The sequence below is a fragment of the Myripristis murdjan genome, chromosome 14 (assembly GCF_902150065.1).
Source record: "Myripristis murdjan chromosome 14, fMyrMur1.1, whole genome shotgun sequence".
In the NCBI taxonomy this organism is placed as follows: Eukaryota; Metazoa; Chordata; class Actinopteri; order Holocentriformes; family Holocentridae; genus Myripristis; species Myripristis murdjan.
In genome coordinates, this window is record NC_043993.1 from 25,719,298 (window position 1) to 25,736,795 (window position 17,498).

The 17,498-nt window shown below is 39.6% G+C and overlaps 2 protein-coding genes across 2 annotated transcripts; both read left to right on the forward strand.

The window, feature by feature from the left end:
- Positions 1–1,609: 1,609 nt before the first annotated feature.
- Positions 1,610–7,362, forward strand: prdx5 (peroxiredoxin 5). Its single transcript, XM_030069206.1, has 6 exons — positions 1,610–1,943; positions 3,851–3,985; positions 4,108–4,239; positions 5,120–5,158; positions 5,251–5,315; positions 6,496–7,362. Exons 1-6 carry the CDS (start codon positions 1,845–1,847, stop codon positions 6,599–6,601), a joined length of 576 nt encoding a protein of 191 aa, XP_029925066.1. The 5' UTR covers positions 1,610–1,844; the 3' UTR covers positions 6,602–7,362.
- A 4,228-nt stretch (positions 7,363–11,590) lies between these two features.
- banf1 (barrier to autointegration nuclear assembly factor 1) lies at positions 11,591–17,444 on the forward strand. Its single transcript, XM_030069207.1, has 3 exons — positions 11,591–11,742; positions 14,123–14,287; positions 15,446–17,444. Exons 2-3 carry the CDS (start codon positions 14,162–14,164, stop codon positions 15,590–15,592), a joined length of 273 nt encoding a protein of 90 aa, XP_029925067.1. The 5' UTR covers positions 11,591–11,742; positions 14,123–14,161; the 3' UTR covers positions 15,593–17,444.
- Positions 17,445–17,498: the final 54 nt, after the last annotated feature.

Genomic DNA, 17,498 nt, shown 5'->3' on the forward strand with positions numbered 1-17,498 from the left:
AAAACAAACACAATTAACAAGTAGGTTACCTAAATTGATCTCAGCACCTGTGGGTTACAGCTAATGTAATGATGATGCCAGTAAAAATATCACTTATTATATGCACATTAAAAATATACTATGGAGCGTTTGATGGGTGTATGTTCATGTGTTTTTATTGGCTTTCAAAATTTTCTTTATTTGTATGCAGATCTACATGTTTGTTCACTGATCAATTCCCCTATTTCTTGTGTATTATTTACTCAGTCATTTCCACTTTTCTACCTTGTCTGGCTAAGCAGATGGACATAAAAGATAATTTCCAAGTTAACATCTGACAGTAATGAGGGTTAAAAGTTGAGATTTTAACACAGCGCCCCCAATGCCTGAAGTATGTCATTATTTTTGTCCCGTTATACACCTACTCACAAAAAGTTAGGGATATTTGGCTTTTGGGTGAAATTTATGGAAAATGTAAAATGTTCACGCTACAGTGATATTATATCATGAAAGTAGGGCATTTAAGTAGAAGCATACACTGGTGATTTCCTCATCTCAAACAATTTCTTGAAACAAAAGCCAACAACAGTGGTGGATATACCACAACAAAAAATGTCAGTGTCAATAACTTGTCATGTGCCCTTGAGCATCAATTACAGCTTGACAACGACGTCTCATGCTGTTCACAAGTCGACTTATTGTCTGCTGAGGCATGGCATCCCATTCTTCTGGAAGGGCGGCCCTCAGGACATTGAGGTTCTGGGGTACAGAGCTCCGAGCCTCTACATGGCGACTCAGCTGATCCCAGAGGTTTTCTATGGGATTCAGGTCTGAGAAAGTGCAGGCCACTCCATTTGAGGTACCCCAGTCTCCAGCAGCCGTTCCCTAATGATACGACCTCGATGAGCTGGAGCATCAAACACCTGATGTGAATTTTGCCGTTAAACTCCTTGTTAGAGAACAGCAACTTGTGCAAAAAGTACTGAAACACTGAACAGTTGGACATGTGCATTCAAAAGTTTACAGAAGGTCACATTAAGTTCACCTGTAAAGGTTATAATGCATTTTAGGTTCATCCTGAAATTTCACCCGAAAGCCGAACATCCCTAACTTTTTGTGAGTAGTGTATCTACTCTCATGGTCCAGAGTATCTTGTGTGTAAAACGTTATCTTACCTGTTGTTCGGCATTGAGGTATTCATTCAGTTCTATGTTCGGCATTGAGCTAATAGAGCTGTTGTTGTACTGGACTGCATTTGATTGAGGTGTTTCCAATATTTTGTCCCTCTCATTGTATATAAATACGCAGGACAAAAAAATTAGAAACATCTCTCAGTATAATGTAGTCCAGTACAAGACCTCTGCAAACTACAGCCTCAATAATAAACTTAGATTTATAAGTTACACATTCCCCACAATGTCAACCAAAAGTGAACATGCCAAACTTTATTAAAAAGGAAGAATTTATGGCAGAACATTTGCACTGGTGGAGCTGATAAAGTGAGTGTGTACCTGCAGTTGCACAAGTTTCACTCTCTCACTGAGGTCTGGAAACGTACCTATCCCATACAAACTTAACTCTGGTGGCACTATATTTCACATAACTCTCCCCACCTCTTGTGTCAACAGCATTATGTCGTGCAAACAAGCAGGTCTTAAGTCACCCAGAGACGGAAACGGGCTTTTGCTAGCAGATGGCGCATTGAATAAACCATTAGTGTAACCCAAACCGTGGAAGCTAGCAAGTCTAAATCCCTACCGGACACGACTGAGAATTGAGTGTGTGTGTGTGTGTGTGTGTCGGGGCTCTGCAACAACAGCGACAGCAGGAGGAAACAGCACATTATACAACAAACCCACCGTACCATGCTTCCCATCTCAGCGGCTTTCAGAAGCAACCGGCTCATTCAGGGAGCAACGCTAAGGCTGCTACACACCGCTCCTGTCGCGAAAATGCCCATTAAGGTAACACTTGTTCGCCTCTATTACAAGTGGTTTAAGTGACTAATGCTGCTAATGGCATTAGATTGTATGAAACATCCTCAGTGGCTAACTGTTATTATTATTATCCCCGCCGTACCACGGAGTGCAGATTTATTAAACTCTCCACGGATCCGGTCGCCATGACAGCCGTTAGCTCTCATTAACACGCATTCGTTCGTTTTATACCTTCCGTCGTGCCGGCGGCTTCACCTGCAGCTTCCAGGCGACGTGTTAAGCTTAATCTGGTGCTATTAAATGTAAAATTGTCATGTTATCTTGCCTCACGTTTCCTGTGCTGGCTCGCCACTGTGTGGCCTGTAGCCTGTCAGTAGCTAGTTGCAAATAATCTTCGTTTTTTGGAGGCCTGCCGTTAAATTGCACGGCCCGCGTCCTGCTCATTGGGTAAATCAAAACATGTATAAGCATAAACAATGTTGCTTTTACTTCACGACTGCGCCGTTTACTTTGTAATTTTGTACAAAAACTCCCAAGACGCGACATGGTTTTTATTTATTATCGCAGGTGGGGGGCATTTTCAGTTGTCAAAGTGATTAATAGTGTCACTTATTAGTGCTAACTAACTTATTTCTGCCCGCTCCAAATGCACAGTGACACGCAGAGACTCGGCTCAATGTCAGTTTCAAAATTAGAAAAGCAATTCAGCCATTTTAAATACACAGGGGCCGTTCCCCGTTACCCACACCTGCCTGCGGTGGTGTGCAGCGCCCTCCAGTGGCCAGTGGTGTGTAAATAACCACGTTTGCTATGGCCTTTCTTTCTTGTTTCTATCATGAAATTCAATCAGAATTTGTGAACCTAAACAACTCTCCCTTTTGCAAAAGAAAAGAAAGAAAAACCTGCATTCACAATTAATTGGAAAACGATGCAAAACGTCAGTGATTCCTGTGGTGAAATTGTATAAATGCGGAATTACTGAATGACAGATCATTGAGAGAATACTACCCATTTCTTTCTATCCTCAAGTCTGTTCATAGAGACTGAGCTGTCAGAAGTTAGGAGTAATATATTGCTGAAAAGCTGGAATAATCTGTTGTGTGCTCTGTGCAGTCATCAGTGTGCATCAGTGTGTGCAAATGCTCTTCACACAATTGCAGTTATTTCTCTAAATGTTTTTGCATTCACCAAAATATGTGTGCAGCTGTAAGTGGCAAAGCATTTCTGAACATTGTGGTCAGATTTGCACAAAGATTAGGGGAAAAAAAACTTTAACAGAATAGGTGGGAAGTCAAAGCCACAAAGCCAAACTTAGCAGAGAGTCTGTTTTTAGATGCTTAAAACCTTCTCTCAAGCAACTGTGACTGTGTTTCAAATGAAGTATTGCTCAGTGGCATTGCATTTGGCCTCAAAAGTTGATCAGAAAGTCATCAAGATAGCCCAGAGCAAAAAATGTTATCTTGTGAATATGAAATTTGCAGTGTGCTACCACAAAGGCTATGTATCCTGTGAGTATCCTGAAAGCTTTGATGATACGATTAACTAAAGAAAAGTTGCAACTGCTTGTGAAGCAACTGTGCCGCTTTCACAGACCTGCCGGGACAGACGAACATTTTATTTTTAATTTATTTATCAGTTTCACATTAAAAACACAAACATAAATAAAAGCTACTCAAGGGAAATAGTGAAAGAAGAGAGGCATGCTGGCCACACCAGCAATATCCAAACACAGGCCACCTCAAGTGAAGGAGATTATGGAAAACAACATGTTTCTTTCACAAAGGCCTTTAAAAATAGTCAAAGAAGGGAATGCTTCTAAGGTAATGATGTTTTCCAGCTCGTTCCAAAATTACACCCAGTGCCTCCCTATGCAGAGTTAAGATCATGCATTTGCTCCTGTAACTCTGTATTGTTCTCATTCTGTTCCCTGTCAGGTTGGTGAGAGTCTGCCGGCGGTGGAGGTCCAGGAGGGCGAGCCAGGAAACAAAGTGGCCATGGATCAGCTCTTCAAGGGGAAAAAAGGAGTCCTCTTTGCTGTGCCAGGCGCTTTCACCCCTGGTTGCTCCAAGGTTGGTCCGCTCTCCCTTCAGTTAATTAATCAATTCAACACAGTCTGGCTCTGTGCTCACCCAGTCGTGAGCGCATGACTCTCGCAGTTTCTCTGACTCAACATTTCTCTCATTGTTTCCAGACTCATCTCCCAGGTTTTGTGCAGCAGGCTGGGGACTTGCGGGGTAAAGGCATCCAGGAGGTCGCCTGCATTGCTGTCAATGATGCGTTTGTGATGGCTGCCTGGGGGAAGGAGCATGGAGCAGAGGGCAAGGTATCAAATGCAGTTCATACACTGATGAGCTGCTTCTCTTTCAGCATTGTCTCCGTAAAGTCACTTTACAATTTGGCCATGAAAGTGGCCAGTGGCTGAAAGCTGTCCAGAATCATTTACAGATCCCCACCACGTAATTCAGGGTCTTAGAGTAAAACTGTTGGATTTAATGTCCATCTTCGATGCTCATCGTCCTGCCTGATATTTTGTAATGATCAGTATCATTTGAAAGTAGGGGATTCTCCTTTGGCTAAAATGATCACAGCCTGAATAGAGTGTGTTAGGCTGGAAACACACTGGAGGGCTTTTGTAATCTCAATGCTGAGAAGAAATCTCGTCACACAGATTTCACAGATTTAGTTTTTATCATAGAAACATTCACACTCGATGACTAGAAAAGAACAAGGAATCACACACCTGATGATATAACTGATTTTAGTGCTGACAAATATTGGAGGAACTCGCATGATTTAGTGTGAGTGAATATGTATTAATATTCAATTTAATGGGAGAAAAAAAAAACACAAACACACACACACACATGCAAAAAGGAGGTTTGGTTAGAGCCAAAGCTGGAGAGACCTTGTCGTGTGGACTTTACGCTCGAAGATGTACCACTCTAATGGAAACTGTCTCGATAACTGTGCAGTGTGTCCCCAACCTTAGCAGTTAGCAAACAGAGCAAAGATAATCTGATTGTACTCAGTGTTGACGCGCTGAATTTCCTCACTGGCTAATTTTGGTTTGAAAATCGGGTGCACTCTAGTCTTTAATTTCTACGGTTTCTCCTGTCATCAGCACTTGAAGATGCCTGGATTCTTACAGGATAAATTTCACATTCACTGAAAAGTATTGAGCTCACTGCTGCTGTGTTTTTCAGATTCGAATGCTGGCTGATCCTACTGGAGCATTTACACAGGTACAACACAATGCTCCGATTTACAGAGTTCCTGTTTACTGTTTTATTGCCGAATGTGCACATCCATCTCTCTCTTTTTCTGTGATTTCCAGGCGGTTGACCTGCTACTCGACAGCGATCAGATTGTGCAGGTACTTGGGAACAAGCGATCCAAGAGGTAACAACACCTTCTGCTTATTTCAGTTTTGTAATACAGAAAAGAAGACCGATAGCATGTTTTAGTGTTTGATCATCACTCTGAAGCCATTTTAAACATGGGAAGTGTAATTTCTTTTCATTTGTATTACAGTAACACTGTAGAAATTAATCTGCTAACAAGTAATAAATATTTTGTCCAATCTAAACCAAATATCTATTATTTAAATATTCCTTGCTGGATCCTTGTATCATCTGCAAGATATTGTGGTGCTTGAAGTTTCTACAGCCTGAAACACTGACTTACAAAATAGTGAACTGTACATCATTAGGATTTAACTGGTGCCAAAAGAAGACATCACCACAATTTTAACATTAAATCTGTGGTTAACCTTTTGCTATAAAATTGCTTTCGAAGGTTTACATGTCTTTAAAAGTTTTGCTGCATTGCTGACCTTTTTTAAGGCCAAATGAGCAGAAGTGTAGTTTAATGTTATGGGTTAGGGTTACACAAAGGCAAAATCCTCTTTTAAAAGCAAACTGTAATAGACTTGTTTTACCAATGTCTTTCAGTGAATTTACGTGTGTGTGTGCGCGCGCACATCTTTTTTTTAAACACTTTTCCACTTCTCTGCTATAGTCATTCCTCTATCTTTGATTTAGTGTTACTATAAGTTATTGGTTTTGTTCTTTCTTCAAAACATGTTGTAAATTAGATTTAGAATAGCGCTCCACGTCTAGTTGCAGATATTATCTGGCTTGTTAATATACTTTTATGTGTATAGTTATAAACTAATATGCCCCACGTGGAGGGTCAGATACATGTACACTATTTAACTATTTATTTATCAGTCAATTTATCTGTGCAATCATTTTATATCAGTAGGACTTTAAAATAATTCAGTAGTGCAATAGACCTGTTTATCCGGGTATACTTTTTACATATTCTCATTTTCTTACTTCTGTATTTATTGTTAATAATGCACGTCTCACATACTTTTTTATAGATGAGGATTAATGCACATAGTTTTTTCTTTTGTTTTGACAGTTTTCGAATGCACATATTTTGATGCTTATTTCTTACATTATTTAGAAATGTATTTCTACATTCTTCTCTAGAGAATTGAGCAACTGACCCAGTTTCCTCTTGGGGATTACTAAAGTATTTCTGATCCTGATTCTGTTATTCTCTTGCATTTCAGATACGCAATGCTGGTGGAGGACGGCGTTGTGAAGAAGCTCAACGTGGAGCCTGACGGAACCGGCCTGACTTGTAGCCTGGCCTCCAACATCCTGTCTGAGCTGTAGGCTGATCCAGAGCTTAGCAACACCCTAGTTACACACCCTGAATGCTGTTACTCTTGCACTAACAAACCCCAACACGCCCTTTAAAAGCTTCCTTGTCATCCCAAAGATGGGTGCAAATATCAGATGGATGCTGATGTCCGCAAACACAAAGAACTTATTAATGCGCACAATTGTGACATGAACGGCACTCCAAATGACTGTACACCCTCTTCTCTATACTGTCAGGCTTAAGTAAATAAAACTCACCCTGTAAGCAATAATCACCTACTTGTCCTATATTTCATAGACATGCTTTTGCTTAGTGACCCATATACTGAGTTACGCTTGGAGACAGTGTGTTGTGATGTTTACCATGTTAGGCTACATACATTTATGTCAACATTTTTTTTTTTGATCTCAGACTAATGTAAGCAGGTGAAGACCATAATAAAATTCAAATCAGAAAGACTAAACTGTTACTGAACATGTTCGAACATGCTGGACTGTAGCATGTTAGAACAGGACTGAAGTATTTGCATCAACAATTAGGAGTCAACAGTTTTAAGCCATCACACAATAACATGCAGCAATGAAAACAAATTCCTGTGGCACAGAAGCATTCATAATAATCAAACTGATCCAACCTGATCGGACGATCAGGTTGGATCAGGTCTCATCAGAGGAATAGGACAACATTTGAGTCTTGTGTATTACAGAAGTGCACAGCTGTACATGTCTAAGACCATTTTATTGTCAATAAATATGATCCCCCTGTTCTGTTATTATTTGTGGCACTTAGTTGTGACACAGATCCAGATATCCAGAAACAGATTTACCAATTATTGATGCACTTTGATGATTCCAAACAAGAGGTTTTTAGGTTTGGTGCCTCACATGAGGACAACTTTTGACCGTATGTTTTGATGTTTTGATACTTATATTCACAGGATGACCTGTACTGACCCATGTCAACATATGCAACACTTTTGCAAATGCTGGTAAAAAGTATGACCTTGATTTAGGTCGACTGATCAAATCATTAACATGGCAGATACAAACACTTTCGGGCTGTAACACACCCACCTCAAAGGAACCAGAAGGCCTTCACTGTCATTGTACAATAAAACTAGGAGCGCCAATTAATAATCCAGTTAAAGGCAGACAGCAGGCACACACACACTAAACATGAAACTAAAACAAATACTGTAGACTCAGTAGATTCATCACTTGAGATCCAAAGTGTGTGTGTCTCTGTGCCAGCTGAGTGAGTTGTTATAGTCTGATCAGTCCAAAGTACTGATCATTTCATTTTCACTCAAATCTGTTCATATTTTGCAATTCATAGATGGCAGTGGTGTGTGGTGCTTCAAGTGAAGGCGAGAGGTTTTTTTTCTCTCCAAAACTTTATTTTAAGACAAAGATTGCTTGCATACAGAGGCAGCAACAATGTTCTAACAGAATATAACAAAATAACACATTAAAAAGGTATACGCAAAACAACCAATAAGTAACAAAAAAATGAGTGTTACAAAGACTTCCTTCGTTAAAACAACAAATTGTTTTTTGCCTGCAATTTTACATTTATGAATATGAAATTTAGCCAAAAGCAAAATCAAATTAATAAGAAAAAATTTTCTCTCTGTCATCATGAACAATTTTCTCTCTGTCATCATGAACATGGTAACCAAATATCACGTCTCTATAAAAACGAGTGAAGTCTGAGAAAATGTTCTTAGCTATGAAATTATTCATACCTCTCCGGGGTCCATGTGTAAATTTGGACCAAATAAGTGGGAGCAAGTTGTAGGAAACAATTCACATAAAGAACAGTTCACCTCTATGTCACTCTAACTTTTTAAAGAATGTTTCACTGGATAGGATCCATGGACCAGCTTCAATGAGACTTCTATTACCTTATTTGAATTTTGTGGTAAAGACCAAACTTTTTTTTTTTTTTTTTTTCCAGTCAATGTTACAAACAAATTACTCCAATAATATGTTGCTGTAGGAGTGGAAGAGCATGCTGTCCAGGTGAAGGTGTGTAGTTTAAGCACACTGACTGAGCTTCTTAACCCTCCTGTTATCTTAGAGGTCCATTGACCCAATTCAGTGTTTAACATCTTCAATATTGTTTTTTTTTTTTTTTTTTTTTTTTTTTTTTTTTTTTTTGGGTGGGGGGTGGGGGGGGCTCATATTTTTTTTATTTAGTGGGGACAAGTGGGTGAAAACAAAATTAACATACACTACCAGTCAAAACTTTGGACACACCCTCTCATTCAATGTTTTTTCTTTATTTTTACTACTTTCTACATTGTAGATACATACTGAAAACATCAAATATATGAAGCAAGATATATGGAATTATTTAGCAAAGAAAAAATTGTTAAATAACTCTAAATATGTTCTATATTTTAGATTCCTCAAAGTAGCCACCCTTTGCTTTGTTGACAGCGCTGCAAACCCTTGGCCTTCTCTCAATGAGCTTCATAATGTAGTCACCTGAAATGGTTTTCACTTCACAGGTGTGCCTTGTCAGGGTTCATTTGTGGAATTTCTTGCCTTCTTAATCATTCAATTCGATATCGATTCAGTCAGGGATATTTTAGTTAAAATACCAATTTTACTTGGATATTTAAAAAAAAATCTGAGAAATAATGCTGTGAATTTAACAAGTAACCTTTTGACCTGGTACATTATTAATAATTGTGTTTACATTAAGAATTGAACCCAAACCAGTTACATTAATCATGTACTTTTATTCAACATGACCTGACCAACACACACACACACACACACACACACACACACACACACAAATGAATTAATTTAAATTAAATTAAATCACAAGGCATATCTTGCATATCATCGTTTTCCTCATGCTTGTTGTTAAATCCGAAATACATCCAAACATCAGCTTTTTAAACTCGCTGTACTCGCTCCAGTCATGTTGTTTGACTGCTGGCAGTAACAACATCTCACGAGATTTTGTGCCATGAAATGCAGCGCTAAATGCTGATCCCGCGAGACTAGCTGGGTTGACACCACAGGCTGCTTCTCTGCACGATACGTCCAAAGAAGAAAAATCTAGTTAAATTAAAAGATCGATTTTTGGATTTTATGAATCGATAAGTAAGATAGTCAGGTTGGTACACAGCCCTGACAGCCCTATTTGACAACTGTTAGAATTCATATTATAGCAAGAACCACTCAGCCAAGTAAAGAGAAACGAGTGGCCATCATTACTTTAAGAACTGAAGGTCAGTCAGTCTGGAAAATTGCAAAAACTTTGAATGTGTCCCCAAGTGCAGTCGCAAAAACCATCAAGCGCTACAACGAAACTGGCTCACATGAGGACCGACCCAGGAAAGGAAGACCAAGAGTCACCTCTGCTTCTGAGGACAAGTTCATCCGAGTCACCAGCCTCAGAAATGGCAAGTTAACAGCAGCTCAGATCAGAGACCAGATAAATGCCACACAGAGTTCTAGCAGCAGACCCATCTCTAGAACAACTGTTAAGAGGAGACTGCGCGAATCAGGCCTTCATGGTCAAATAGCTGCTAGGAAACCACTGCTAAGGAGAGGCAACAAGCAGAAGAGATTTGTTTGGGCCAAGAAACACAAGGAATGGACATTAGACCAGTGGAAATCTGTGCTTTGGTCTGATGAGTCCAAATTTGAGATCTTTGGTTCCAACCGCCGTGTCTTTGTGAGACGCAGAAAAGGTGAACGGATGGATTCCACATGCCTGGTTCCCACTGTGAAGCATGGAGGAGGAGGTGTGATGGTGTGGGGGTGTTTTGCTGGTGACACTGTTGGGGATTTATTCAAAATTGAAGGCACACTGAACCAGCATGGCTACCACAGCATCCTGCAGCGACATGCCATCCCATCCGGTTTGCGTTTAGTTGGACCATCATTTATTTTTCAACAGGACAATGACCCCAAACACACCTCCAGGCTGTGTAAGGGCTATTTGACCAAGAAGGAGAGTGATGGAGTGCTGCGGCAGATGACCTGGCCTCCACAGTCACCGGACCTGAACCCAACTGAGATGGTTTGGGGTGAGCTGGACCGCAGAGTGAAGGCAAAGGGGCCAACAAGTGCTAAACACCTCTGGGAACTCCTTCAAGACTGTTGGAAAACCATTTCAGGTAACTACCTCTTGAAGCTCATCGAGAGAATGCCAAGAGTGTGCAAAGCAGTAATCAAAGCAATAGGTGGCTATTTTGAAGAAACTAGAATATAAAACATGTTTTTGAGTTATTTCAGACTTTTTTGTTTACTACATAATTCCATATGTGTTCATTCATAGTTTTGATGCCTTCGGTGAGAATCTACAATGTAAGTAGTCATGAAAATAAAGAAAAAACATTAAATGAGAAGGTGTGTCCAAACTTTTGACTGGTAGGCCTAGTGTATATTTTCAATGTCCTAAACACATTTTGTAGCTGTAGGTGTTACTAGGCTTTACACACATTCGCTTTAGCTGGTTTGGATGACACTGAGGAACTGTAACATGCCATTTATAACGATAAAAAAAAAACTGACTTGTCTCAAATATTCTTTAACATCAGCACACCTGTAGTAGTACTACAACTACTGATAGTTAATGTGACATTTGGGGTGGAGAAAAACCTGATTCCCACAAGAACTTAGGTTATGTTTTATGTCAGAGGCTATTTAGATAGTCAAGACACACAAACTTGGGTAACAATTTGTATTATAATGTTTTCTGGAGGTTTAAGGTGCTGGAGTTGGTAAATCTGAAGCGAACAGGAGGACTTGTGATCCTTTACATGGACCCACATGGATAAATGACTGCAGCAGACACACGCCACAGGTATTATCCAGTGCTTTATGAATGCATAGTCTCTGCACCAGTGTCAGTATCTAACAGCTACAATTATAAAGTAACACCCTACAATTTATTCTGCTTACCGAGAACCCCAGTGCGTGCGTGCGTGTGTGTGTTTGGGCAGTGTGTGTGCGCACGTCGTGGTAAATTCAGGGCATAACGGGGTTACGGCTCGGCGTCGCTGAGCACGGGGCGTGAACGCTTATCTGGAGCGAGCGGCGGCCGCTTTGCATTGTGGGTGCCGGTGCTCAGGATACACTCACATCTCCAGGTCGGCCCTGTTGCGAGGAGAGCGGATTGTACACAGGCAAGTCAACACACACCTCGATTCTTCTTATCATTATTATCATTAAGAGGTGTTTTCAAACTAAAAGTAGAGAATAACCCGCAGCCAAGTTCAGCCGGGCTGTAGTTTGAATGCGCGTGAATGCTAGGCTAACGCGCTCGAGCTGCTGCTTCTTCTTCTTCTTGTTAGCCTCCAGCACGCCGTCATGGCTGGCACGGCGAGGAACGTCTTAAAATAGGAAACGGTGCCTCCTGCCAGGGACGGGCGAGTCGCCATGAAACTACGTGTCTTTTATTTTTCGACCGTGTTTAGAGCTCGCGCGCTGTCAGACGTTAGTTAGCGCTAGTTAGCTCACGTTAGCATGGAGGTGTAGTGCGCGCGCGTTCACCGTTCCGAGGGCAGCATTTCGAAAGTAAACTGGCGCAGTCACATATATTTTTAAAAATTTATGTATCTAAATGATTGTGTTTAGGCTTTATCTCACTGATAAATGTAGCTACTTTGAATGTAGTTTTACGTAACATTACTTATGTAAACAAACAGAACCACAGTTTTTAAAAAATGTAGGCTATGATGCGCGAGTTATTGATTTTTTTTTATTATTATAATTTTATTCCCAGTCCGCGCTAATAACTGTAGAAACAGCGAGGTTCTTGGTTCAAACAGAAATGAACAACTCAGAGTACTTGTTTCATGAAAATGTTTATCATATAGTTTCATTGTGACATATGACCGCCAACTTGCGCGTGATGTAATTTCCGGTTTTGTATCTTTTGTGGCGCCCCCTTCTGGTGCACCTCTTTGATTTAAAACAGTCTGATGACAATAATAATGACATGTTTCAAGTGTATTTTGTGTGTTTAGGCTGTGTTCGGTTGGCCTCGGCAGTTTCTAGTCAAAACAGATAATGTAGAAATAAAAATATTTTTATTATGTGATTCACTCAGAATTACTCCAAGATGTGTTTATGTACACTGTGTTGTCCAGGTTTAAATGTTTCAAAGGGTGGACTGGCGCAGAGTGTGTTTCTTACATCAAAGGCAGTGTTTGCATTTGCATGCAGTAACCTGCTCAAAGGCCACACTCCTGTTAAGGTTTAATTAAGTAGCTTTCTGCTATTGAGTCTCCCTGTTGCCACAAATAAATCACTAAATTAAATATTACAGGCCTCGTCTAGTGTGCTCATGTCAAACACATGGGAAGGAAATGGTGGCTCTAATTTGTAATGATATAGCAACCACCGGGTGAATGTAGGCTTGTGCAGATTTTTAAAAAAAAAGAAAAGAAGAAGTGAGAGGAATAATATATTCACCTGCCACAGTAAGCCATTTAGAGTGGTTACTGTGTGGCTTAATGCGTGTAAACTGTATACATGCAGGTGTGTAGTCCATTTCATGCCCACCTCCCCCCTGAAAACAAATATCATGACACTGTTGTAAGATTCACCTTTCTAAACCCCCCAACAAGAAAAATGGCACCAGAATCAGCCACTGATCGATTTCAATGAAAAACAAGTTACTTGAATAACCGGACTAACAACAGCACTGCCAGTGCATGTCAATGTTTGGCCTTTATAGAACTTGTATTTACGTATTGTATTGTCATATCTGCCAACTTGTTTTATCCAGTGTATGATTGTTTTAGCCTTTCTGCATCATTATTTTTTTTTTTAGTTATAAAACAGTGATGCATCATTTGTGCCATATCAGTAAAGGTCTTTACCCTCATCAAGAAAAGTTGAGAGGCATTGGAGTTGTTTCCAGTTTATGCAGCCTCATCTTCTGTAATTGGATATGGACAAGTGCATATTGAATGATAAATGTAATTTCCACACAGTATGGCAGTGTTTTATTTGAATGCTTAATATCAGTTACTAGCAATGAAAAAAACAATTTGTATGACACAATTTGTTGGTTACATTTTTAACAGCGCCCATTTTGATGAGTGCATCAAATGTAAAAGAGACAAAACGTTGCATGTATTTGATCTCATTTACATTTGAAGTTCTAGTCGAGGCTCATGCTAGTTGGGTTTTGTAGTAAAATATAGAGGAACTTGTTTATATTTTTCTTAGCAGCAAGATATTATTTGAAAAAATCACTTTTGATCAGCAGATGATTCCAATCAACTCAAATGGATTTCATTTCTATGGCACTGTTCTTGTCTACCAACCACTCAAAATGCTTTACAGTGTTTGCCTCGCATTTACACACACACACACACTCTGAAGACTTCCATGCAAGGTGCCACACTGCCCATCGGTGTTTTAGGTGTTCAGTGTCTTGTTCAACACTTGGACACAGAGGATTAAACCAGGAACCCTCTGATTAGCAGGCAGCTGCTCTGCCTCCTGAGGGAAGTGTACTGTGTTTTAATCTCCATGTTTTTCTTTGCGTTACAGCTCAGTAGCTGGTGATCTGTGAAACCTAACACAGCAGCCATGTCATCGACATCCCAGAAACACAAAGATTTCGTGGCGGAGCCCATGGGTGAGAAGTCCGTCATGGCTCTTGCGGGCATCGGCGACGTCCTTGGCAAAAGACTCGAGGAAAAAGGCTTCGACAAGGTGATGTGAAGTTCATTGATTCATATTTTTTTTTTTGCACCATACAAATATATAAATATATATATATATATATACACACACACACACACACACACACACACACACACACAGTAAAATATATTGGTGTGATAAAGGCAGTGTAGAGGCTCACAGATTATGTTGGCTTACAGTCATTTTACCTGTGTTTTACAAAATTTGATTTATTGTTGTTTAAAGACAGAATGAGTAGGATTTATCGGTTGCGGTTTGTAAACCCAACACTCAAAGTTGGCTTCTTCTCCCTGGCTAAATTTTAGTTTCCTAGGACAGCAACTGTTCATTTCATTGCTGTCCTAGGGGGAAAAAAAATTGGCGCAGCAACACTTACCTGTGCCTCAGTACTCACCAGCGGGTGACAGCCAATCCCAGATTCACTCACGTTGTGGAACGACCTTTGTCTGCTTGGTGTTTCTCCTTACTATATTTTGTTTTATCACCAATTCAGTCTCTGATTTTCGTAGCTTCCTATTGGATGTTAGGCCATCGATTTGACACTGCATGAGGAGCATAAGTGATGATTGAGAGGGATTATTTTTGTAGGAGTCCATACATTTTTTTTTCCTTAGGAAAATCCTACGCATTCTGCCTTTAACCGACACCTTATACATCACAGTTGTGGTCTCCTAAGTACTTTTCAAAATAAAAGGATGTTACTAGAAATGCATGTCAAGGTTAAGAAGTTTGGTATGCAAAACTATCCAAACACCGTGTTTCACTGGGTTATTAAACTGTCACTGCTGTCCCTCCTGCACCGAGCAAAAACAAAGTATCATGTAAAATGACTTTAAGCTTGCAAAAATCTGTCTTAAATATTGGCCATAAGTTCAGCTGTCACACGGAAATACGTATTATGAATTTGAAAAATCAATTTATCTTTGCTACTTCTTTCTGACTACAGCCTATCAACAATGTCCCTTACAGCCCCTTGTAACCCTGATTAGGAATAAGTGGGTGTGGCAAATGGATGGATTTTTTTTTTTTTTTTTTTTAATTTATCTAGACTGTATCATATAATTAATATCATATAATTTACATTTGTGCAAGAAAACAGCAACATAATAGGACCTTGCAGATAATTTTTCTGTTGTGCTAATTCCTTCCTCTCCTCTGCCGCCACAGGCATATGTTGTCCTTGGGCAGTTTCTGGTGCTAAAGAAAGACGAGGAGCTTTTCCGTGACTGGCTGAAAGACACTTGCGGGGCAAATGCCAAACAGCAGGGTGACTGCTACGGCTGTCTGCGCGAATGGTGTGACTCCTTCCTATAAAGCGTCCGGTCCCTTTCTTTGTTTTGGTTTCTACTTTTGAAGTCCCAAATGTACATTACCTCTTCAGTGATATTGAATCAACACAGCAACACCATATATAAACTGACACTGTACACAGTAATAGGGGTTAATAAAAATTAGCTCGTTTTGAAGTATATCTAAAATTGTTACTGTAAAAACTATGAAGTCCTTAGAGCCAAAAATCCATCCAGAACAGAATTTACACTTTCTAGTCTCTTGATCTTGGAAGGTTTGTCCAGTTAAACCTTCTCCAAGATCACTGGATCGGATTTTACTTTTATGGTTTTTTCATTGATATAGTAATTCACGGGGCATATTGCGATGCTCGCTAATGCCAGCTTGTTGTAAAAGTAAACATTTTAGCCTCACAGAAACAATTCAATTTCCTTTTTTTTTTCCCAAAATAATTTCAAATTTAAGTTCGCCACACATTTCTTTCTGTGAAAGGTGATGATTTATCAGTACAATCCATAAGAAAATGTTAAATATTTCTACTCATCCTCAATTTTTGGACTGTTTGCCACTGTTTGCCTCTTTCATTTAAAGCCCAAGGAAGGTGATGTAAAAGGTCATTTTCATATCCCACCGTAATATCAAAGGCAATGCTGTAGTGACAAAAATCCACAGACTATATTTAAACCTTGGATCACCTGTCAGAAATTTTAAATGGCTTTTATAGGGTGTGATATAATGTATGTAAACAATATCAGAGCAGGTGCTGAGACTGGTCTGCCAAGAAAACTGTTTTGTAAACGTTTGGAGATGTGAAGAGTAAACTTGAATATTTCTACAGAAGAACAAGCAACATGGCCAAAGTGGTAATTTTGCAGGCTGTTTGAAAATGAATGCAAGGGTGTAAAAATAAAGATGCGGATGCAGCAAATTCAAACACTGCCTAAAATGTGTCAGTGATGCTGATGAGTGTAGGCTGTACGCCCAAAGGATGATCTTTGCAACTGTATGTCCAGCAAAATAACAAGATATTACCACCAGCTTTGCCCAACAGAGGATTAAAAACTGTCATTTTGAACAGCCAAAGTGCAGAGGGTCACTACAGAAGTTTGTTACAGTGAATCGGCTGAAGATGCCCATTTAGATGTACTTAAAATGGCTGCCACAAGACTTGTTTTTAATGTAAGGGAATGTATTTTGTTGTATGACTTAACTTTACTGCATATAAATCAGTGCTCGTTCCCATTACACTATCAGTATGCTGCGGCAGCCATCCTAAGTGTACCAGAGACCATGATGCATCAGTGTTTGTTCTTTTTGTCTGTTAGATGGCTAAATCAGACTATTTGTTTATTTTCCAGAGATGATAATTCTGGGATTAACTTAAGCAGGTCCCTGTCAGTCTCGCCCTGTGAATCAAAAACCCACAGACAGGACAACCAATCTTATACTGGACTTCACTCAGTGCAGAAATAATATAAGCTATCTGTCTTGTAGCCTACATCAAACGCTTGGGGGAAAAAAATCAGTTTCCATTGGCTTTAAATGAAAATAGTTTACCATCTTATTATATATATATATATATATATATATATATATATATATATATATATATATATATATATATATATATATATATATATTGAAGACCAACAAGCCTAATTTAGTCAAGTGTCGATACATTTGCTGATTTTAATCTGCAGTAGCTTGATGTTGTCTTTTTATATTTTCTACATGTGAGATGCCTTAATGCATGTTGTTACATTTTAGTGAATCCAATGAACCTTGAGTTGTTGAGTAGTGCATGCAGACGTCCATGCTGCTTACCCAGTGTCACATCCTCCTCCACGCATAATTTGATGCTTGCACCCACAAAACACCAGTTCAGAAGACAGAAGTGAACCCTGTATAGCAGCCCGGTTTCCTACGAGTG